The sequence below is a fragment of the Lontra canadensis genome, unplaced genomic scaffold (assembly GCF_010015895.1).
Source record: "Lontra canadensis isolate GAN:19392208 unplaced genomic scaffold, GSC_riverotter_1.0 scaffold4, whole genome shotgun sequence".
NCBI classification, from domain to species: Eukaryota; Metazoa; Chordata; class Mammalia; order Carnivora; family Mustelidae; genus Lontra; species Lontra canadensis.
In genome coordinates, this window is record NW_022630998.1 from 33,056,492 (window position 1) to 33,081,791 (window position 25,300).

The 25,300-nt window shown below is 38.1% G+C and overlaps 2 protein-coding genes across 5 annotated transcripts in view; both read right to left on the reverse strand.

Moving 5' to 3' along the window:
• The window catches only part of CMYA5 (cardiomyopathy associated 5), an 89,043-nt gene extending 81,172 nt beyond the window's left edge, over positions 1–7,871 (reverse strand). Inside the window, exon 1 of the mRNA XM_032847747.1 lies at positions 7,558–7,871. Coding sequence (XP_032703638.1) covers positions 7,558–7,706 — 149 coding nt within the window. The 5' untranslated portion in view covers positions 7,707–7,871. The remainder of the gene's footprint in view (positions 1–7,557) is intronic.
• A 2,615-nt stretch (positions 7,872–10,486) lies between these two features.
• The window catches only part of TENT2 (terminal nucleotidyltransferase 2), a 68,301-nt gene continuing 53,487 nt past the window's right edge, over positions 10,487–25,300 (reverse strand). For 3 of the 4 annotated variants that reach the window (XM_032847774.1, XM_032847767.1, XM_032847779.1), the window contains 3 exons: positions 20,370–20,461; positions 13,494–13,573; positions 10,487–11,947 (listed from right to left, as the gene is read on the reverse strand). In XM_032847774.1, coding sequence (XP_032703665.1) covers positions 11,873–11,947; positions 13,494–13,573; positions 20,370–20,461 — 247 coding nt within the window. In that variant the 3' untranslated portion in view covers positions 10,487–11,872. Of the gene's footprint in view, positions 11,948–13,493; positions 13,574–20,369; positions 20,462–22,392; positions 22,440–25,300 lie in introns of those variants that run through there. The other variant, XM_032847788.1, reaches the window with a different exon arrangement.

Consider the following 25,300-nt stretch of genomic DNA (forward strand, 5'->3'; position numbering starts at 1 on the left):
AGGCAGAGGCTTTAACCCCCTGAGCCACCCAGGCGCCCCTGAATTTTTTTTTTAAAGAGAAGCATCATCAAACTAAGAAAACATATTAATGGCTCCATAAGAAGGTCTGGAGCATTCAGTTTGGTAGACAACAGTAGCATCAATTAATCTTCCCACATATCTTGGACTTTATCAGATTAGGATATGGAATTTTGGAACTGAATACACTCCAGTTGCCATAATAGAGAACTTTTCTCTGGACAAAAAGCAAAGCCTATTCTTATCCTCCCATCTATGATCTGGCTCAAGGATCAGTCTAGGGGAGGCGTTCCAACAAGTCACAGAAGGTGGGAATGATGACTGCAGACATCCTAATTGAACAATCCCTCCATACTTATCACCGTCCCCTCCAAGCTACTGTGTTTCCAGAGTCACTGGACATTGTCAGTTCCCCTAAACGAATGGCACCAAAATTCTCTCTAGTCTAACGGGTTCAACCTCCCAACTAAATTTGCTTCTCACAGGAGTCGGGATGATTTGACAATTCACTTGCTTATTCATTCGTTGTTATTCTTGACATACACTTATTCATTCAACATTCTCAGGCCTCAAAATCCTGAGGGCTTCTAGAGAAGAAAAAGAAAGCTTAGAGAGAACTGCAATTAGCAGCACAAGAGCTGGAACAAGGAGCTAAAGGAATACCTAAACACATACTGTGTCTGAAATATCTTTCTGCCCAGCTGCTGTATTACCTCCGCAAAACTTTTCTAAATCTAATTTTAAGAAGAATGTATGTCTTGGGACGCCTGGGTGGCTCAGTCATTTAAGTGTCTGCCTTTGGCCCAGGACATGATTCCCGGGGTCCTGGGACTGCAGCCCACATCGGACTCCCTGCTCAGCAGAGTCTGCTTCTCCCTCTCCCTCTGCCCTTCCCCTGGCTTGTGCTCTGTTGCTCTCAAATGAATAAATAAAATCGAAGAAGAAGAAGAAGAAGAAGAAGAAGAAGAAGAAGAAGAAGAAGAAGAAGACGAAGAAGAATATATGTCTTTTCTCTATTCCTTTGTTAATATCCTTAGTGTAATGCTTATGACATTATGTTGGAGCTAACTGCTTCCCCGTGCCAGATTGAGCTCCTTGAGAGAAGCAACCATGCCACCCAATCACCTTCATGCTCCTGGTGCCTAGCACAGGGCCTGGCATATACATCTTCAGGAGAAGACCTATGGATTCCAGTGAAGCTAATGGACATCTAGGTATCATCAGGCATGCATTGTCTCATATGGTACCCAGTAGACCCATGTGGCTACTGGGTACTTGAAATGGAGCTGTGAGGGAGGAATCAAGATGCACTGAAAAGTGAAATACACATCAAATTTCAAAGACTTGGCATAAATACATATAAAGTAGCCCATTAATAATTTTTAGACTGATTACATGTTGAAATGATAATACTTCGGATATGAGGTTAAATAAGTTATTAAAATTAATTTCCCCCCTTTGTTTTTATGTCATTTAGTGTGGCTATTAGAAAATTTTAAATTGCACATGTGGCTCACATTATATTTTCATTGGATAATGCTGACCTAAGCCAAAGATTACTCTACATCCAGTCTCTTATACCTGGTTCTCTACATTTTCTTGGTAGGAAGGGAAATTTGGTTATATTGTCTGAATTGAGTCAAGGTTTTCATTAAGCCTAGGTTCCGACTATCCAGGAAATATAAGACACATTTCTTCTATATTTGCAAAATTCTATAGTCATAGTCCCTATGTTCCACACATTAATAGGTTTGTTGTTTAAAAAAAAAAAAAAATCCAACTCTTGCTGCATTCCCTACACTGAGTCAAAGTCTAACCAAGGGCATGTAATACCCATGCAGCCAATATTTAAATAGCTCTTCAGTTTCTGGCTCCAAGGGCCTGTTTTATACTCTCTCCTCCCTCAGTCTCTGGCATCCTGAGCAGTCACCCCTCCCATCTCAGCTCTTTTCACTGACCTCAAAAGAGGGCTGGCTCAAATAACACACTTGTCAAAACACCTGGATAAGCACAGCAGTGGAAGACAGCCTATAAATAGACATATGGAAACAAGAGTGCTCCCTACTAATAACAAAAACCCCTTACAAGCTCCCTTCACCTTCCGAAAGTTTTCTTATGATGATTAGGTAAATGTAAATGTCACTAATAATTTGACTCCTATCAGCTCAGACAGACCTATTTCTACAGGCACTAGTAAAACTGCAATTCAAGATGATTTTAAGTTTTGGGTAGTGCTGTGGCAAAAATCCTCTGTGCTTAAATAGAGAAATTAAAACTGAACAACAGAAAATGCTTGTAAGCAAAAATACTGAAAAATTTCTAAGGGATTGGTCAGAAAGACTAAAAGGGTCAGGCTTCACTGGTCTCCAGTCAGAAAAATGTAAAAATAATGAGTGCCTATTTACATAGCTCCCTCCATTATAGGAGACCATGCATTTGAAACATTTAGCACAGTGTTTGGCACACAGTCTGCGTCCAGTAATTACTAATGAATACATGCACATATAGGCCCTTACTGTTGAATGGAATACTGAGATCACCATGTTTTTCCTGTTTGTTTTAAAGCTTGAGCGATGTGGAAAACCGAATACCGCTTCCTATTCTACTCAGAATAAAATGTAAAGTCCTTACTATCGTCTATAAAGCCCTACCTGATCTGCAAACGAATTACCTCTTGGATTCCCCTCCCACCACTCTCCCCCTTATTTACTCTGCTCCAGCAACCTGACCTCCTTGTGTCCTCAAACAAGCCCCACGTGTTCCTGCCTCAGTGCCCTTGGAACCACTCTTCCCTTTTCTAAGAACACTCATTCCTTCCTTTTCTGCTCATGTGTGACCTTCTCAGAGAGGCCTTCTTCACCAACGTATCCAAAACAGCATAACCCTTATCCTGCTGTATTTGTCCTCCTATCATTTATTGCCTCTTGGCATATTAGATATTTGTTTGTCTCCCTGAACTGGAAAGTCACTCCCAGGTAGGAAGAAACTTTGTTCATTTTGTTCACTGCCATATCCTTTGTGCCTGCAAAGTGTCTGGCACTTTATTCAATAAATATTTGTTGAATGAATAAACTAATGAACATCGGATTGGAGCTGAGGCCTCTGGATCTAGTCCCAGTTCTACCACTAAAAACCTGTGTGACTTTGAACAAATGTCCCCTGACATTTAGTTTCAGAAACTGCAAAAGGACTGGCTGGGAAAGGATGCTTCTAAAGCTTCTCCCAGCTCAAAAATCCTGTGGTTTCTATAGAGTTGCTCTCTACATCTAGCTTTTTTTTTTTTTTAAGATTTTATTTATTCAGTTGACAGACAGAGATCACAAGTAGGCAGAGAGGCAGGCAAAGAGAAAGGAGGAAGCAGGCTCCCTGCTGAGCAGAGAGCCCGATGAGGGACTCGATCCCAGGATCCTGGGATCATAACCTGAGCCGAAGGCGGAGACTCTAACCCACTGAGCCACCCAGGCACCCCTACATCTAGCTTTTATATAAAGATTTAGCAACGCAAAAATCCCTCTCCAATATTCACAAACTATTAGCTTTCTAGGCACCTCATTATGATTGGATAGCTGGCTCCAAAGACCCCTGAGGAAGCCTTCCCCAATCCTTCCAGGGAGGATGGATCCCAAGACTTGATCCCTACTTTCAGATACTTCCTACAGAACTTTTTCCCTTAAATCTCCTATAACAGTTAATGATATAATTGTGTTTTTCTGTTTCTCCAATGAGACCGTGAACTGTAACAGTAATGGATTCTTAGTAATTTTTGTTTCCTTAGTACCTTGCATGGCCCATGGCAATTAGTAGGCATTCTGTGAATGTTCAGTGAATGAATGAAAATATAATAGCCAAAGTGAAATAGGATCATGACTCATGTTAGAATGGGAGACTTTCACTCTCCCCTCACTGATGAAGGTGGGCAGAAGATAAAGCTTGGCTGCCAGTAATGGTTCATCTGAAGGGAGGTAAGAAACTAAAACTCATTGGGAACTTACTAAAGGCAAGTACTCTTACAAATATTCACATAGTTCATTTAATCCTATGACAACCTTATAAATTAGGAATTTTTACTACCGTTTTACAGATGAGAAAATTGAGGCTCCAAGAAAAACGGGAATTTGCCCAGGATAGAATGGCTGATAAGTTCACTCAGGCTTCTTCATGCGATATATCATACTCGTATCACTAAATAATACATCAGGAGGGTAGTTCTCTGATTCAATGCAAGCACTGGCATGTGTAAGTGTGTTGTAATTAAAGGGAATTTTTTTCCTTGATTCAAAAAGGTCACTACAGATAATTCCATCTACCATTCCTGAAAGTGTAAAGAAAGGTTTACAAGAAGATTACATTGTGCCTTTTGAATTTTTAAGTTCACTTTTTCTGATAATAAATTGTACTACCTGTTCATTATAGAAAAGTCAAAAAATACATATTTTTTTTTAAATTTTAGTCAACCATTATCCCATCACTCAGAGACAGCCACTATTAACCTTTTTTAAACTTAAGGTTAATAAAACTTACCATAACCTTTATTATATTCTTTATTATGTTAACCTTTATTAACCTTTTATGAAACTTTATTAACATTTTAGGCCTTTTTCCAATTCTTATTTTATAGTGAGATCATTCTAAATTATAAAATGAACACTTCCTTCATATTCAAAATACATACTTCCCATGTTGTTAGAAATCTTCATAAACAGCATTTTAATAATGGTTTAGTAATATCACATAAAGTTGACACAGTAATCAATCATTTTGTTACTATTAGGCTATTTCTATTTATTTACTATTAACTGCCTCTTAGTTAAAAAAAAAAAACAGTTTGTAATTTAACTTCTGAGAATGGTTCCAACCTCAAGAAAATGCAAACAACTTTTCCATTCAAGATGGGGGAAATCTCCCACTATTATTCAAAGAGATGAGGTCTACCAATTTTTCAAGGTAGAAGCTAGTTGGGACTATTCTAGGTTCACCTACAGTAAGGGTCTCTCTCCTGCAAAGGAAGGGAGGTAGTGAAAGTCCAGCAGTGGCCTGGAGGAAGCAAACCCAGGTTCATCTCCAGGTTCTTTTTTTTTTTTTTTTTTTTTTTTTTTATTTTTTTTACTTGACAGAGAGAGAGTGAGCACAAGCAGGGGGAGCAACAGGCAGAGGGAGACAGAGAAGCAGGCTTCCTACTAAGGAAGGAGCCAGATGCGGGGCTCGATCCCAGGACCCTGGGATCATGACCTGAGCCAAAGGCAGACGCTTAACCGACTAAGCCACCCAGGCACCCCTAACCTTCAGGTTCTTACACAATCAGTATATGCCTTATACCATCAGTAAATTATATAAAGCCTCAGTTTCCTCCTCTATAAAAGGACAGTCATCGAATAGTGTTGCTGGGAGGGTTTAAATGAGAAAACATCCGTAAACATTCAGCACTAAGACTGGCACAGAATGAGTGGACTCTCTTACTTATAACTGTACAACTTTGGTGGAATAGCCAAGAGGAAGGGGTTAAGAATGATGGGACAGCATTCTGACCTCCCATCCTTTAGAGAATATTCTAAGTTCTCACCTCTAGCCTCAAGGGGAAAAAAAAAGAACTTTGGGCCATATTTGTAAACTTACACACAACAAAATAGTTTGATTTCTGACAACACTTCGAGGTAGGAAAAAAGTCCCTGAGACATCCTGCCCACTGACATCTCTCTACCTCTAGCTATGGTTCCCATCTCCTTTCCTCTGGCCCTCACCATGGTTCAATCCCTACACATCTTTCTTTCTCTTTGCTACTGTCTCCCTGATCTGAGTCCTTCTAAAACAAACTTTTCAATCTGCTGTCAGTAATCCTTCCATAACTTCAGTCTGTATTCCTAAATCTTGCTCCGAAGTTTACTGATTTCTTGTTACCCATGTCGTCAAATCCAAAAAATTAAAAAAATCAACAATGCCTCCACCCCTAACCCTATTCTCTCTGGTTGCCCTCACTCAACTAATTCTGACTCTTGCCCTGATGTCCACCTTACCATCTGTAGTCAGAGCAAGCTGAAATTTACAGCAGATAAATCCTATTTTTCACCTGAAGATCCTGACCTTTGTCAAAGGGCAATGAAACCTCAGCCTGGTGCTTTAAATCACTGTCAGCTGCTCCCATTTTAGAATAAATGAGTTTTCAAATTCTCAAGTTGGTAAATATTGGTTGGGCAAGGATACAAGGATCCTGAGCACCATTAAGTAGGAAGGGTTATAAAGGCTGGGATTGACTGATTTCCCTTCTCCATATTGTCCAGGAATCACAGGTCATGACTTCCTGTTCCATTTCCCACAGGTATCTTCTCTTCCCCTTTTCCTTTCTGCATCTCCTGCCTACTCACTAAAGCCCAGGTCATGCCCACTGCCGAAGCACTCACAGATCTACATACTCTCTTCCAATCTTCTGCGGTATACACGGTCTTCCTCCCTGCCCCTCTCATTTATGTAGCAGAGAGACTCGTGCTCCCCATTTGCTCTCTAACTTCTTCCATAAAATCCTTGAGGGCAAGTATGTGCCTGCTTCCCACTTGACAGTTACGAGGTAAATATGGGACCAACATTCCAGACTTCTAAACTGACTGAACTTCCTCTTCATCAGTGGTACTCTTTGGGCTATTCAGCTCTGCGGGCTTTGGTTGCACAGAACTTTTAACTTTGAGTAAGAGGGGCATTCTGAAATGTTGCACGTCCTTCTGTCACCTACAAAGCCATTCTACTGATATTAATAGATTTACCCCCAAAGAGAACATGGGAAAGTAGAAACAAATTCAAATAGGAGATGAGTCCTACTATTCTCATTTTAGGGCCTACACGAAGCTGGGAGATGGAAGTGGAAGGAGACTCGTACTTTTATACAGTATTGCCTAATTGTAATCACATTCATTGAAACATTGATATTTGGAACCAAAAAAAAAAAAAAAAAGGCAGGATTTTAAGAAGAGGGGTTATTGAAACTCGCGTTTTTCTCCAAGTAATTTACGAGCCTCTGTACCAAATTAAAGTCCTCTTACAGAGACCCAGTCCAGGTTCCGAGAGACCTCCAGTCAGTCATCTGAAGGCTCTGGAGCAGCCTTCTCCGTCTCCACCCCCACTTCATATCCCCTTCTCTTCCCGCTCAGGCTTTTATGATTGCTCCTAGGCCTTGGGCCCAATGTAAGCGGTTCAGCACATTTCTGCAGTTAGGCAGGACCCTAAGTAAATCCCCAGTGATAAACAAAAGCACCAAGTCACAAGTTGCTTGGCGGAGGGGTGAGAGGGGAGGAGGAGGAAGGGGGGGCGGTAATGAACTTTGCTGCTGCAGGCGGGCCTGTCACTCCAGCTGACAGCAAGCGCTTTCACCTTCAAGTTCCTTACCAAGACAACACCCCCTGAGAGAAAGTGCTTAGCTGGGAGGAAATGCACGCTAGCGCTGAAAAAAGAAAAAGGCGTGCGGCGTCTCCCTGCGAAGCACCTGCCCTCGAGTCCAGGCCCGCGGCAGGTCGAGCGCTCGGGCCGTGGCCTGAGGAGAGGGGCGCACGCTACCTGGCGTCCGGCTCCTCCTCCGACTCCGCGGCCGTCTCGTCCTCTTCGCTCTCCGACTCCTCGTCGCTCTCCAGCCTTCGGGGGGCCTCCTCGTCCCCGTCGGAGCCGAGGGGGCTCTCCGCGGCGTAGGTGCTGTCGCTGCTCGCCATCGTGCCTCTGCCGGGCCGGAGCCGGAGCCGGAGCTGGAGCCGGAGCCGGAGCCGCCCGCGCGCGCCTGGTGTTCTCCCTCTGACTGCGTCTCTGGCCCCGGCCCGGCCCTGCCCTGCCCCAGCGGGCGGCTCGGGTTCCCGGCCCCGGGGGCGGGCTAGCCCCGAGACTTTAAATAGAAGGCGTCAAAGTTTCGCCACCGAGCTTCTGGGGCCCGGGCTCAGCGAGTTCTCCTCTTCCCCCGCGTCTGCCAACTTCCCCCACGCGGCCCTCCCCGCCCCAGTTGAGGCTAATCCCCGGCGGCCGTTGGGGCAACTCTTGATCACCACTCTTAAGCGGCGGCAGGCTCCAGCAGCACCAGGGAGCTGAAAGGAGGAAAGGCACCCAGACCCCGCCTCTCTTCCCTCCAATGTGGTTTTGCTAGGTTGTACGTTTGGTGCCCAGCTACCTGATGACCCCTTCATCCCAACCAAGTAACTACTCCTTACTGAGCAGAGCGCTTGTTAGTGCAGGCACTCTGCTAAGGGTCTCCCTTTCATGACCCCCTCACAATTCTGCTGTGGTACGTTTAACTGCAATCCTGGTTTTCAAGATCAAGAAAACTGAGGCTCAGAAGAGCTTGACAAGCTGACTGGCTCAAGGTCTCTTGCCTAGTGTAAGTGGCCCAATGGGAAACAAAGCGAGGTCTGCCATTTTCAAAGCGCAGTTTTCAACCTTTGTTCCTTATTTTAGGCTCCTTTTGTGTCTGCAAATTAATTGTGTGTTCTCTTCTTTAGTGGCCTGTAGACTGTTCGGCCACGACATTTTTTTAATCTCCCCCAAAAACCTTCAAGAGAAATAATTTTCCTCACTTTGGCCAAAGTCTAAGTTCTGTCTGAAACTCGACTCAAAGGCCCCAGACCTTGTGCTGGATCAGAGCCTGCCCAGTGCTTAAAAGCCCTCAATGGCTTCCCTATGCTCAAGGACTAAAGCCCAAGTTCCTCAGGAAGATGAACACTGGGTAACAACAGCCCACATTTGTCTGATTTCTTCTTTAGAACTCAGGATTCCCAACATTTATCAAGTCACACCACTGTGCCTTTATTTACACAGTTCCTTCTGCCTGAAAGGTTTTCCCAACCTTTATTTACCTGGTGACTCTCCATTTAAGATCACCACCTTTCTCTGAAAAGCCCAGGTTAAGTTCAATACCCATTTTGGGTTCCATTATCCTATATTCAAATCATGTTTGTGTCTCTTTGCCTCAGTACACTCTATAAATTTGTTACTCATCTTTTTCCACACCATCCCCATCTCTTACAAGCCCAGAAGCAAGCAACGTACTTGGCACAGAGTAAACACTTAATGTTGCCTGAAGAAAACAGGACCAGACCTGCTCAGTACATACAACAGGTAGAGCTATATTTATATGAGAATGATTTCATGGCTAGAATAGCTAACATTTATTTTTAATTACAGTAAATTCTATTCACAGTTACTAAATATGATGAACGTATAAGTTCACCAGTTACACTAGCTTGTATGTGTACGTTAAGACTGTGAGCAAAGAACTGCAGATAGCTCAGATACAGTACAAAAGTATCAGCTGGTGTGTATGGGAAGGAAAGACAGAGGAGTCCAGTCTTCCAGTTCATTAAACCAGGCTCAACAAGTTATTATCTTAACATGAGCTAGGCTTATCCCACTAGTAATCCCAAATGACTGCTCACCTAGGACAAAAAGAGTTCAATTGTTGTGGGAACCTGTTAAACACTAATCAAAACTACAGGAAGCTGCTAATTATACCTTCCATTTAACTCAAAATTTCTTGGAAACACTAATTAAAGTTGAGATTTATTTGCAAAGATCCTAGTTCAAGCCAACCCAAAATTTAGAACTGCAGTACAGATTACATATTTGTAACTTTTTAACACTACCTTCTTAACAATGCATGCAAATATATAGAAATGGCCACATTAGTACAAACAGAAAATAAATGTATTATTCACAGCACAAGTAAGTAATTCAAATTGAAAATAATTTAAAAGTCTAAAAAATTCCCTCATATATTAACAGCCCACTTATCTGACATATTTGTCTATCACAAGGTACATAATCTTAGGCTCCAGTCTATTGATTTAGAAATAGGTCTAAATTTATTAACATTAACTTCTTTATCTACGTGTTACAGCAAGACAGCTAAAAAGCAGCAGCAGTAAGATGATGGGGGGAAGCATGCCACTAAGCACTGAGAAAACAGTGACAATAAGAGTCCATACCACGGTAAATTAATGTTAGGGCTTTCTTAGGAAATGTCCCAATACTGTAGAGGCAGAATACCCTGCAAAGCTTACACATCCCTGAGAGCTACACAGTATTACCACAGAGTACTAGGAGTGTTTTTTATTGCTTTTAATGATGATATCGAGTCATCACTAGAATGTTAATTATACTCAATACTATATTCTGATAAAGAAAAGTTGCACAGTGTATATTTTAGGAAGATTTCCCAAAAAAAGGAACTGATGTGTAATGTAAAGCTCAATTGCTTCAAAAATGTTAAACATGAGTAATATAAAAAATTCACCTATGTGGAAAGCTTCATTCCTAATGATGCCAGAGAAATAGGGTACTGATGCAGTTAGCTGGCTTAACCAAGAATGAATTCAAATCCGAGATTATCTGTATAATCTATATCATCAAGCATAAAAGTCAGATTCAGTTAGTTCTAGATGGTAACTACAACCTCAATCTCATCGCAAAAGTAAAGACTAGCACAGAAAAAAAAAACCCACGAAAACAATTTCCATATATAAACTTTATTCCATATGACATCATACAAAAATTTAAACTTAAAGAAGAAAATGAAAATATGCACCTTTACAAGTCAAAGAAAAGCAAAAGTCTTAGCATTTGAATTGGTCTGCAAAAAAACTAAATACGTTAGAGGTACAAATTGTACTACAGCAGGTGTAAAAGAAGTACATAGTTTTTCTGAAAAAGTTAAAATTGTTTTCAAGATTATTTTTCATATTTAAATGTACAGGCACTGACCAATTTACAAATATTTACATCAACCAAAAAAACCTTAATAAACACTGTAGCTTTTCTTTTAGCAGCCACCACTACTTCTTCATATGGGAAAAAAAATACTAAAAAAGTCATCTTTACAAACATTAAGCTTTTATTTATAATAATTTTATGTCTTACCTAAAACATTTCATAGTGGCTTACTGCCTAAAAATTCCAGTTTAGATTACAATCCTATAATTGTATACAGAAAAAGTCTGATACTGTCAATAGGATATAATCTCAACTTTGATCTTTCAGTTTCTGTTGCTTCATGTCACAGGGAAAATAAAAGGCAAGAAAACATGAAATAAAGTAAAAGTGCACAATGCACTAAACTATCATAAAGCACAGGGGACTTATAATCTTTTCAAAATGTCTACAATGAACTAATTCTTTAAAACAATTTACTAACTGCTGAACAATACAGAGTTAGTGCTCTTATTACTACAGTGCAAAATGTACTGTTTTTCAACAAAAAATTTAAAGCAATCTCAAGAGTACATCAAAAACACATGAGGTACTAATGAAATGCTAATACAGACACACCCAAAGCCTCAGTCTATCCTGGTCAGTCAAGTGAAGACTTAAGGCAATTGTCCAGTATTTCACGCCTTTACAAGGATTTCAGTGAAATAACAGATTTCATTTTGCTTCAAGTAACTGAATAACTGGCTTGAATCTTCACTTTACTAGAACAGACAGGCAACAAACTATCTATTGTATGTTATACATTAAGTATGTATTAATCAGTCCCTTTCCAAAATTCCACACATCTCTTCAGTATTAGCATGTGGTATGTTAATTGAAGTTTTATCAAAAGACTTTTATTTGTTCAGATAATTCCCCAAAAAAATATTTTATCTGATCTCCTGAAAAGTCATGCCATAATATTACTAATCAATGTAAACATTTTCAAAAATACACCTTTAAATCAAAGGGTTTTATTAGGAAATGTCATAATAAAATATGCAATCTTTATATAAGTATGTCCTCTTAAAAATAAAACATGAAAACAAGAACAATTAAAAAGAAACCATGATGGAGGTAAACAAAATGCATTATGATGTTACCATTGTTCTTTATTTCTCAGAAGATTTTATTAAGAAATAGAGGCCAGTTATCTTTTCAGGACAGGAGCTCTTAAAGGTAGTATACTGTTCAAATCTCTTTTGTTTTTCAATCTGTGCCAAGACTGGGAGAGAAAGAAAAATCTTTCTTAAAACATAAAACATAACTGGAACAAAAGACTGAAAAGAGAATGTTAAGAGTGGTTTTCCCTAGGTGGTAAAATTGGGGTATTTTCTTCGTGTTTTTATCTCCCAAGTTTATTTCTGCCATCAGAAAAGAAAATGTTATTTTAAAACGCTATACCTGTGTGATTCCAATTCATTAAAAAAGAAATGGACAGAGAGGTGGTACAAAAAGATGTAACTGACAATTTTAACATTTATTCACAGATTTAAACTATTTCATCTATAACAACAAGGTAATCTAGACAAAACCTCTGGGTCTGAGAGGGTGTGAGAAAATTACTTTATTTGGTTGACTAGTTTGCATCTAGTAAGCTTTTCTAATCAAAAATAGTATTATGGAAAGAGTAAATCTCTAATAAACTACTTTATACTTTTGAAAAAGAAGAGTAAATATAACTTGGAAAAGAAAAATAGAAAAAACTGAAATTCTTATTCACAGGCTAAAACTCTGGCTCACTACTTGCTGACTGCGTATCTTTGTAGTTTATTCTCACTTCAGTTGTTCAACTGACTGAAAGTATTGGTTTTATAGCTAAGCAACCCTAAGTGAAAGCTCACCCATCATAATGAAAGCTCACACATCAACAATATAGCAGTGCTATTTTTGAGTTCTCAATTTGTTATGATAGACAAAAATATTCCCTCTTGAATATTTGTTTTGCCCTGCAGAATTCCATTAATTTTAAATTTTCTAATCTGGCTGACAAACCGAGAGGGCCTAATATGGAAGGACAGCTTGTAATATGATACACTTGCATTTTTAATTATCACCAAAATAAAGTCCACTTGTATGTCTAATGAGAAAGTATTCCTCTGAAATGACCTTCAGAGTTCTCTGATCTTTTTCTTCATGAAGCATTCTCTCCTATATGTCTCATAGTATATATTTCCATCAATGTGTTTCTACACTGTACTGTGAAACTCCTTGAAGAAAGAAACCACAGCTAACAAAATTGCTGATGAATCAATTCACACTATGGACTAAAGAGCTAAGCAATAAACGACAGTTTATATACATATGGCTGAAGTTTATATACACAAAATGTGTGTATACAAATACATACTTTTTTTTTTTACTTTCTCAAAATATAAGCAAAGATAAAAGGATGCTCAAATTCACTGTTACAGTGGGGTATGCAGAAGAAAAATCATGGAACATCAGCTCTTTTCTAAAGCTACACTAAGATCCCTGAAATTTTAAGGAGAGAAATTAGTCCAACAGATTTCACTCACTCATTCTGGGAGCTTAAATGGCTCACTAAGGAAATGCTTACTTCCATCAAAGTGAAAGCCATGTGAACGAAAACAGATTTCTCTGAAGGAAAAGTATACCTATCTATCAAGTAATAAATTCCCTATTGTGCCACACTAATGACTTCTTAACACAGAAACCAAGACTACTCTGTCCTATTATAAATATATTTTTTCATTTTCAAACCATACTATTCACTAATGTTTCTAGAGTTAATCTGAAGCATAATTTACCTTCAAAAATTGATCCTTGATCATGTCAAATTTCTGCTTTTCATGCACAGCTCTGGCTGTATTTGTTCCATCAAAAGGTTCTGCAATATTAAATGTACATATAAACAAGAAATTACTAAAATCAGGTCTTTAGTTTTTATATTAGGTTGAACTATATGACACTGCCAATATTTGATAGTTTTTAATAGCAACTGCATATTGTGAAGCCTGATCTCTTAATAGATATGTGATATGCATATAAAAATAATTTTATTATGAACTATCTAATAAGGTAGATGGAATTCAAGTGAGAGGATAACTAAAAACAAAGTCATCAGCATATATATGTTAAGTCTAAATCACAAAAGTGAGTAAGATTTCTGAAGAATCAGAGGGGGTCAAGGACCTATCCTTACCCTAAGGAAAATAAAGAATAAAGAATTATCAGAAAGAATTAAACACTGTACACAAAAAAGGTGGTCATGTCAAATATTATAGAAAAGTAATTTAGAAGATATGGTCTATATATACAATGGAGTATTATGCCTCCATCAGAAAAGATGAATACCCAACTTTTCTATCAACATGGACCGGACCGGAGGAGTGAAGTAAGTCAAGCAGAGAGAATCAATAATCATATGGTTTCACTTATTTGTGGAGCATAAGGAATAACATGGAGGACAGTGGGAGATGGAGCAGAGAAGTGAGTTGGGGGAAATGAGGGGGAGACAAACCATGAGAGACTGGGGACTCTGAGAAACAAACTGAGGGTCTTAGAGGGGAGGGGGTGGGGGAGTTGGGTGAGCCTGGTGGTGGGTATTGGTATTATGGAGGGCACATACTGCATGGAGCAATCGGGTGTCGTGCATAAACAATGAATGCTGGAACACTGAAAAGAAATAAAATAAAATGGAAAAAAAAAAAAAAGACCACAGATTTGTACAGCAGGAGAAAAGGGTACCTCTCAAAGGATAGAGGATAGAAAACAATGCAGAGTTACGGTGTAAGTAGGTGGTTTAGAAAAGGATACAGTTAGTACAATAACTTGCAGGAGAAATGTGGCAGAAAAAGGAGAGGGAGAAACAGGATAGCAAGCACAGAAGACAGAAAGAGAACAAAGGAAAACTTTATATGTGTGTCTCTTCAAATTTACCTTCCACATCTTCAACTCCAACCCATTAACTCTTCACCCACAAGTTAAGACAGAAGAACCCATATGTAGACATTAGGAAACTATCTATATGAGAAGACAAGGAAACTGGGGCGCCTGGGTGGCTCAGTGGGTTAAAGCCTTTGCCTTTCAGCTCAGGTCATGATCTCAGGGTCCTGGGATCGAGCCCCGCATCGGGCTCTCTGCTCAGCAGGGAGTCGGCTTCCTCCTCTCTCTCTGCCTGCTTCTCTGCCTACTTGTGATTTCTGTCAAATAAATAAATAAAATCTTAAAAAAAAAAAAAAAAGACAAGGAAACTGAGGATGCTAGTGAGAAAAAGAAGATAACTAAAGGCATTAAAATGAAATGAGATAGCTGTAATAATGCCAAAAGAAGGTAAAAATGACTCAGAGTTTAAGAATTTTGGCACGGGGGCACCTGGGTGGCTCTGTCTGTTAAGCATCTGATTCTTGACCTCAGCTCAGGTCTTTATCTCAGGGTCATGAGTTCAAGCCCTACGTTGGGCTCCATGTTCGGTGTGGAGCCTTCTTAAAAATTTTAAAAAATTAAAAAAAAAAAAAAAGAATTCTGGCACTGTAAAAGAGAAAAAAAAAAAGTACTTACAAGAGCCAGTAGAATCAAGAATATTTTTCAAGGATGAGAAGACCCATGTGTGCTCTAAAGATGAAAGAGAATATGACTAGAGAGAAAGGAAATGAAATTGCTAGAAGGAAGAAATGTAATGGAGGGGAAAGGCCTAGAAAAAGTGTGGAAGAATAGGAAATCTGATGAAGCGGTTAACTCTAGATTTGTCAAGTAATTTAAGCAGGCCCATAAAAAAGCGTGTGTGTGTGTGTGTGTGTGTGTGTGTGTGTGTATTTGACTGCTTAAGAAGGCTATTTTTAAAGGAGTTTATTGTCACAGTATATGATACTTTGTTTTACTGCACTTTATTGCACTTCACAGATACTGTGGGCTTTTTTTTTTTTTTTTAAACAAATTGAAGGTCCATGGCAACCCTATGTTGCGCAAGTCTAGCAGTGTCATTTTTCCAACAGTATTTGCTCACTTTGTTGTCTCTATCACATTTTGGTAATTCTCATACTATTTCAAACTTTTCATCCTTATTTTATCTGTTACAGTGATTTGTGATCAGCCATCTCTGAGGCTGTTATTATAATTGTTCATGGGCACCATGACCACACCCACACAGGATAGCAAACTTAGGAAATGCTGTGTGTGTTCTGACTGCTCCACCCAGTGACCATTGCCCCATTGGCTCCCTCTGCTCAGGCCTCCCTATTTTCTCTGAGACACATCAGTATTGAAATTGGGCCAGTTAATAATCCTATGTTGCCCTCAAAGTATCCAAGTGAAGTGAAAGGAAGAGTTGCACATCTCTCACTTTAAATCAGAAACTAGAAATGATTAAGCTTGGTGAAGAAGACATGTTGAACACCGAGACCGGTCAAAAGCTAGGCCTCTTGGACAAGTTAACTAAGTTGTGCATGCAAAGGAAAAGTTCCTCACGGAAATGAAAAAATGAAAAGAGCTACTCCAGTGAATACATGAATATGAAAGTGAAACGGTCTTACTGCTAATATGGAGAAAGTTTCAGTGGTCTGGATAGAAGACCAAGTAGCCACAACATTCCCTTAAGCTAAAACCTAATTTAGAGCAAGGCCCTAACTCTCTTCAATTCTCTGAAGGCTGAGAGAGGTAAGGAAGCTGTAGAAGAGAAGTCTGAAGCTAGCAGAGGCCAGTTTATGAGGCTTAAGGAGAGAAGCCGTCTCTATAACATAAAAGTGCAAGGTGAAGCAGCAAGTGCTGACATAGAAGCTGCAGAAATTTATTCAGAAGATCTAGCTAAGATAATTCCCAAAGACAGCCACATTAAACAACAGATTTTCCATGTAAATGAAACAGCCTTATATTAGAAGATGCTATCTAAGATTTGCATAACTAGAGAGAAGTCAATGCCTGGCTTCAAAGTTTCAAAGGCCAAGAGAACTCTCTTACTAGGGACTAATGCAGCTGATAACTTTAAGTTGAAGTCAATGTTCATTTACCATTCTGAAAACCTTAGGGACCCTAAGAATTATGCTTTAGCTACTACGCTTGTGTGCTATCAGTGGAACGACAAAGCCTGATGACAGCACATCTGTTTGTTTACAACGTATTATTTTAAGACCTACTATTCAGGGGCGCCTGAGTGGCTCAGTTGGTTAAGCAACTGCCTTTGGCTCAGGTCATGATCCTGGAGTGCCAGGATCAAGTCCCACATCGGGCTCCCTGCTCAGTGGGGAGTCTGCTTCACCCTCTGACCTTCTCCCTTCTCATGCTCTCTTTCATTCTCTCAAATAAATAAATAAAATCTTTAAAAAAAAAAAAACCTACTATTCAGAAAAAAAAAAATTCCTTTCAAAATATGACTGCTCCTTGACAAGGTACTTGGTCATCCAAGAGCTCTGATGGAGATGTACAATGAGATTGTTGTTTTCATACATGTGAACACAATATCCATTCTGCACCCCATGGATCAAGGAGTAATGTTCAAGTCTCATTACCTTTTTGTTTTTTTAAGATTTTATTTATATATCGGACAGAGAGAGATCACAAGTAGGCAAAGAGGCAGACAGAGGGGAAGGCGGAAGCAGGCCCCCTGCCGAGCAGAGAACCCGATGTGGGGCTCAACCCCAGGACCCTGAGATCACAACCCGAGCCGAAGGCAGAGGCTCAACCCACTGAGCCACCCAGGCACCCCTCAAGTCTCATTACTTAAGAAATATATGTTGTAAGGCTATAACTGCCACAGATAGTGATTTCTCTATGGATCTGGGCAAAGGCCATTGAAAACCTTCTAGAAAGGATGTACCATTCTAAATGCCATCAAGAACATTTGTGACTCATGGGAAGAGGTCAAAATATCAGCATTAGCAGCAGTTTGGAAGAAGCTTATTCTAACCGTAATGGATGACTCTGAGGGGTTCAAGACGCCAGTGGAGGAACTAACTACAAATGTGGTAGAAACAGAAAGACAACTAGAATTACAAGTGGAGTTTGAAGATGTGGCATTTCTACCATCACATGATAAAACTTGAGTGGATATGATCTGCTTCTTAGAGATGAGCAAAAAAAGTGGTTTCTTGAGACAGAATCTGCTCTTGGTGACAATACTGAAAAGAAAACAAAGGATTCAAAGGACTAAGAATATTACATAGGGGTGCCTGGGTGGCTCAGTGGGTTAAAGCCTCTGGCTTCGGCTTGGGTCATGATCCCAGAGTCCTGGGATCAAGCCCCACACTGGGCTCTCTGCTCTGCAGGGAGCCTGCTTCTTCCCCTCTTTCTCTCTCTCTCTAACTGCCTTTCTGCCTACTTGTGATCTCTGTCAAATAAATAAATAAAATCTTTTTAAAAAGAAAAAAAAAAGAATATTACATAAACTGGGTCACCTGGGTGGCTCAGTGGGTTAAGCCTCTGCCTTTGGCTCAGGTCATGATCTCAGGGTTCTGGATCAAGCCCAGCACTGGGCTCTCCACTCAGCAGGAAGCCTGCTTCTCTCCCCTGGCCCCTCTGCCTGCCTCTCTGCCTTCTTGTGTTCTCTCTTTCTCTGTCAAATAAATAAATAAAATCTTTAAAAAAAAAAAAAAAGAATACTACATAAACTTAGTTGATAAAGCAGGGGCAGGGTTTGAAGAGGGTTGACTCCAATTTTGAAAGAAGTTCTACTGTGGGTAAAATGCTCTCACATGCTACAGAGAAATCATTTGTGAAAGGAAGAGTCAATTGATGCAGCAAACTTCACTGTTGCCTCATTTTAAGAAACTGCCACAGCCACCTCAGCCTTCAGCAACCATCAACCTGATCAGTCAGCAGCCATCAATACTGAGGCAAGAACCTCCATCAGCCATACAACTTGTTGAAAACTTAGATGATGAGTAGCATTTTTTAGCAACAGCCTTCTTAAATTAAGATATGTACATTATTTTAGTACTACACTAATTTAGTACTAATGTAGTACTAATTTAGTACTACACTATTGTGTACTTAATAGACTACAACATAGGGTAAACATAACTTTTATATGCAACAGGAAACCAAAAAATTCATTTGACTCACTTTATTACATGAGTAATAAATTAGTACTCACAATATATCCAAGGTATGCCTGTGTTTTTTAATAGCATAATGCCATATGCCAAGCTATTGGATCACATCACACACAGTACTTCACAAGTATTTAATATTCAAAAGAATGCAAGTAACTAAAATAATATACACCCACTGTGCAATTTAACAAACCAACCACCAAAGCAGGAAATTTAATTTCATACTCACAAACACTCTTAAGATGTTGCATATAATCCAAATTAAAATATTCTAAATTTGATGTTTCCTACTAACCCTAAACTTACACACTTTATTCTTTTTTACCTCAAGGTTTACAAAAGTCTTCAATTTAGCATCTGTAAGAATAATTTTGCTTATTGAAGTCAATTTTGCACCAACTCAAAGAAATATTCAACTAATGTAAATTAATTTTAGAGAACAGATTATCTTCAGGGCATTTAATTTTAAAGTAAAATAAATTTCTATTCATAAAAATCTAGCTTGCATTAAGTATCAACATTTTAATTTTAAAAGAACTCATTTTATCTTTTTTTTATAAATTTATTTGTCAGAGAGAGCGAGCGAGCATGAGCACAAGCAAGGAGAGCAGGAGACAGAGAGAGAAGCCGGCTCCCCGCCAAGCAGGGAGTTCTATGTTGGGCTCCATCCCAGGACCCTGAGATCATGACTTGAGCCGAAGGCAGACACTTAGCCGAGCTGAGCCACCCAGGTGCTCCTAAGAACTCAATTTATCTTTTTAATTTTTTTAAGATTTTATTTATTTGACAGACAAAGATCACAAGTAGGCAGAGAGGCAGGCAGAGAGAGAGGAGGAAGCAGGCTCCCTGCTGAGCAGACAGTCTGACGTGGGGCTTGATCCCAGGATCCTGGGATCATGACCTTAGCTGAAGGCAGATGCTTTAACCCACTGAGCCACCTGGACACCCAAGAACTCACTTTATCTTAATGTAAGAACCATCACATGAAGATAGTATTTTTTTCCACCTTCAAGTCATGAAATTAAGCTTCAATCAACTACAAGCAGGAGGGATGCATAAAGACTGCTCAAATATTATGAACTAGAAGATTAAATGCCTAAATTCATATTGATTATTTTTACAGCTAAAGAATTAAATTACTTTTAAAAATTAAACGAAAATACTCAGCCATCAAAAAGAATGAAATCTTGCCATTTGCAACAATGTGAATGGAGCTAGAGTTAATCAGAAAGAGACAAATACCGTATGATTTTATTCGTATGTAGAATTTAAGAAACAAACCAACATACGGGGCGGGTGGGGGGCGCGGGCAACCAAGAAACAGACTGCTAACTATATGGTTACCAGAGGGGGAGGTGGGTAGAGGGATGTGAAATAGGTGATGGGGATTAAGGAGGGCACTTGTGATGAGCATCAGGTATTGTATGAAAAGTGTTGAAGCACTAACTTCTACACACTATAACTGGAATTTTAAGTAAAAAGTCAGAAGAAATAAAAGAAAATTTTGTAACTAAAAGACTTGTAAGTCAGAATATAAATGTGTTACTTTTAACTAAAATACAAACTGAACTTATTCAAGTAATTCTCTTAGTACCATGGTGTAACAAGATAGTAAATGAGTAGCTGCGGAAAATCTACCTTCTACACAGATATATTTATTTCTCCATTCAATACCATCAGGCCTGGGAATGGCTTTGGCTTCACGAACTGAAATCATTTGACTGTTCCAGCTACAAGAAGAAAACATAATTGTGTTAACTATTTTCTTAATTTTCCCTTTTATTTTATTTATTTATTGTATTTACTATATGTTACTAAGTTCCACTCTAATTTTCTCACAGAATACTGAAATTTGCCTTGACCCTCAGCACCATAATCCCTATTTCCCCTTCTTTTTTCTCCACAGCACTTACATGCTAACAATTTGCTTATTTAGTATGTTACTGTTTACTATTTATCTTGCCCAAAGCAGAATGGGAGCTCCAAGATGCTGATTTATGTATTTTTCACTGTTCAAATAACTGCTTAGTATAAAGTAGGCATTCAATACATATTTATTGAATAAATCAAGTAATATGAAAAATAAGAAAGCATAAGTAAGCAAAAAATGTAAAAATTATTTTCACTGTTAGCACCTCAGTAAGGATTATTTATTTGTTAAGAGAGATGCAATCTTGTGTTGTTTTCTGGTATCATTAAGTAATTGTTCACTGCATGTCCACGTATGGTTTGGGAAAAAATTTTACAATTACCCAAGAGAAGCCAGTAGATGCTGTTTTAGGAAAAATTAATACTCTATGAAAACATACTGTTATTGTTATATATCAGATGTAGCTATTAACAGTAAAGTTATATTCAAGTAAAACAATTTTTTTCTCAGCATGCCTGAAGGTAAACTGTTCAGTCTTTAGTATGCACTAACCTTACATTCTGTTTTTTAAAACTTTCTTTACAATTATACTAGCTCTGCACAAGTACAATTATCTTTTTCTCAAGGAACACTGTAAAACACATGACCATTCAGCTTGTATGCAAGAGACAAATGGGTCTGGGAAATAGTTGAGATTTTTGTTTTTTTTTTTTTCAGCCATATTTATCTGTCCCCATTGCAGTAAAAATAGAAGACCAAGGTTTGGGACCTTCCAACTCCAATACTTATCTTACCCTTCCTCTACTAATCAGATGAAAGAACACCCTCCCCCCTCCCAAAAAAAAAAAAAAAAAACCAAAAAAAATAAGAGTCCAAAATGGCTTTTCTTTCTAAAAAACTGATAATTCTCTATTTTAATATTCAAAAAAAAAAAAAAAACAAAAAACCAACACTGCATCTTGTGAAGTTTGATCATTGAAAAGGATCCTCAAAGTATGATTTTCTTTTTTTTCTTATGAGGAATACAACTTAGAAATATTTTGCAAAGACAACTTTAAGTTCTTTAAGAATCATATCAGAATTTATGCTTTTTAAAAACTAAGTGGGTTATCAATGAGAAACAGATTTTAATTATAGTAACATGTTTTAGATATCTCATGTAGAGCAGCTCCATTGTATAAACTCCAAAGAGAAAAGAAGTACACTGCTCTGTTGGTGCAGGTGTGTTTCCAAAATTTTTTAAAAATAACAATGTAAGGGTACCAGACTGGCTCAGTCAATAGGTAGAACAAGAAACTCTTTATGTTGGGGTCATGAGTTCAGGCCCCACAATGGGTACAGAGGTTACTTAAATAAAGTAATAACTACTAACAATAAAACAAAATAAAAAAACAATGTCAAGGGGAGAGTTAATATAACCACATGCCCAAACCAAACATGATCACAGCAGAATTATGTTTTGTACTACTTTACACCACTTAAGATATATTTCACTAATAAAATGAACTTTTTTCTTGAGACTACTTGTTTCTCACTGAACTTATAGGACAGATGAATCTGCAATAAAATTAAAATTGGAAAGATTATGTTAAAAAGGGATAGACCGATTTTTCCTCAGACAAGCTTAGAATCCTGAACTACTACTGATCATCCTACTGTTAAATTATAATTTTTAATCTCTTAAATCAAAGGAACTCTCCTCACCACCATACTTATGTGAAATCCAATCCTGAATTTGTATTACATGTCCATACTTGGATCTAAACTGGGTCACAGAAACATGTGACATACCAATATTCACTTTATCATCCCTGAACAGGTATCATTTAAGCTTCAACCTATAATCAACCCAAATAATGTAATTACTTAAGTGACTTTATCACCTGAAGTACTTCACAGAGAAAAAATAAATATATTTTAAATCACTAATATTTGGACTGATTCAATCTATTGCATTTTCAAAGCACTTTTAAATATTTCTAAATTACTTAGTATCTGAAATCATAAAACCTGATATACATAACCTATATATACTACTTTTACTCTTTGAGGTGAATTTAAATGTAGAATTTCTAAATGGCAATTTAAAAACGTTTTCCCCAAATATTTCTTTCTTTAAAACAGACAGGCCCCAAATCAAGCCTTTTATCAAACCATATTTTTCTACCATAATTTGCTTGCCATGTAAAAATCTGTTATTATTACTCAATAACTAAAATGTAAAATAAGATACAGTCTATAGAAGAGAAAGGTATCAGAAAAGAAGAGCAGATATAGGGTTTAATTTAATCTAAAACAGATTTGATAATATAGGACACTCTTCTGAATGTAAAACTGGGTTTACCAACCCTACGTTGGTAAGGTGTTTGCTTCTTTTCTTCAGTAATAATAATGGATTGCTACTTATCTATTAACTCTCTTCTAGCCATTCTTTTTGTGACTACATATTTATTTCAAAATACTATGCTTACACTAGAACATAACAAACAAAAATTTAAGTCCTATAAAGAAAGTCAAAATTATGGATCTAAAAAATCTAAAATATATGTGGCTACATATATTAAATAAGAGTAGTCAAATTAAGTGAACAAATATATACAGTTTTGCTTTATTAAGGGCTGGGAAGCAAACAAAAAGAAAATGTTGTCAGTGTTTTCAAAATTCATAAGAAAACAGAAAATTCTGCTCTAATCCCAGAGTTTTGTTTTATTCTTCTGCCTGATCCTTTCTTCTACCTGACTCCTTAAATGCTCGTGTCCATCAGGGCCTTGCCTCTCTCAATCCTCTTCTAATGTTATAGTACCCCTCCCAAGCTTTAACAATGTTTCTTTCCCAAATCCTTTTCTCCAGCTTTGACCTTGCTACTAAGCTGTACAACAACTATTGCAACTCACAATTGGAAACTGCCCCTGGATGTCCTACATGCATCCCTGTGTACACATTTTCAAGATTGAATTTAATATGTTCGGTCCATGGTCAGTTATTAAAATCACTTGCTTGCATACCCACCCCCCACTCACAACTCTCTTACGCTTCTTGTTGCACTCAACTTAGTTGGCGGAAATATAACCATAATTAAATCCTTGTTTGCTTCAGTCCTTTCCCCTGCAGCTCAACATGGCTGGAGAAAAATACGCAACTATGCTGACCTTTAAATTCATGTTAACTTTAAAGTCACTTTAAATTCATGATGACTTAGCTCAAAAGGACCCCAAATGCTACAACCCACCAAACATACTGTATTTCCATAGTTAACTCACTCCTTTACTCTCCTACAGGACAATTCATACTTTGCCTCACTTTTCAAATTTCCTCCCTCACAATCATCCCCAGGTGACGTCCATGCTCTGTTTCACTAAAAAAACCTAAGGCAACCAAAAGATAGTTTCCACTAGCTCCCGCCACATCAATTCATTAGCATTCCTTTGAATCCATATACTCTGCTTTTTCTTATTATTATTAATGCATCATCTGTTCTCCATTCCACTTGTGCTCTAGGTTCCAATCCTTCTTAATTCAAAGAAGCATACTATTCAACAATTTACTTTTTTCTGGTATCAGTTTTGCCATCAAGATAGGTTATTTCTCCTTTCTAAAAACAAAAACTCAACCCCACTTAACTCTCCAATTTTTAATCCATTTTTTCTGCTCCCTTTTACAAGTATATAAACTCTACATATTACTAGTGTCTATACACTACCCTAACTATATTTAATTTGTCCCTGTTCGCTCTTGAGCCCACACCAATGATGCTATTTATCCCAGTTTTTCCATAGAAATTGCCCTTGACCAGGGCCCAGTGGCCTCCACGTGGACTGACATTGCAATGGTCATCTTTTTGTTTTCATCTTGTACTTGATCCATCAAAAAATTTGACAGAGCTAATCATTTCTTCCCCCTCGAAACATTTTTTCCCTTCCGATTCCAAGACAACACATTCTATTGGCTTTCCTCCTATCTCAATGATCCTTCCTTTTTAGACTATAAATTATTTCCTTCTTATCCCTAACCTCATGTATATACTAAACAATTTGTTAATTGTCTATCTCTCTCCATGCTACAATACATACTACAATGTAAGCTCCATGAAGACAGAGACTTCTGCCTATCTTGTTAATTGCCATATTCCCGGTGCAGAGAAAAAAAAAGCTTGATATATAGTAGGCACTCAATGATTTATTGATTAGATGAGAGGAAAAAAATCAGAGTAAGAAAGGAGATAGTCAAAAAAATTGAGCCTTTGTAACTTCCTTCTTAAAAAATGTATTTAAGTATACAGGCATCCATTTTTAACACAAGAGATAAGACCTGCAGTAATGGCATGTGATTAGGAATCCAGGGAATATACAAGATTACAAAACAGGAAACCTTTTAAGGTTCCTAGAATCTGTAGTACCTAGGTGTCTGTAAGATATTTAACTTAAATTTTATTTTGTTTTGTTAAAATACAAAATTATTACACTCTAACGTTATTTTTTCCTAGTTTCTATGAGCAACCATATCTTTTTTTTATTTATCAGTTCCCTGCTCCCAGGCAGTTCTAGAAGCCTGGCTTCATTTTAAGAGTTTTCAGCAGCAAGGGTTAGGAGAAAGCTGTGAGTGAAGTAGGTAAGAAAATCCTAGTAATTTTTAAATGGCCATACAAAATTTCTGCAACACTTAGACCATATACTCAAGCATCCCTTTAACAGGCACTTGG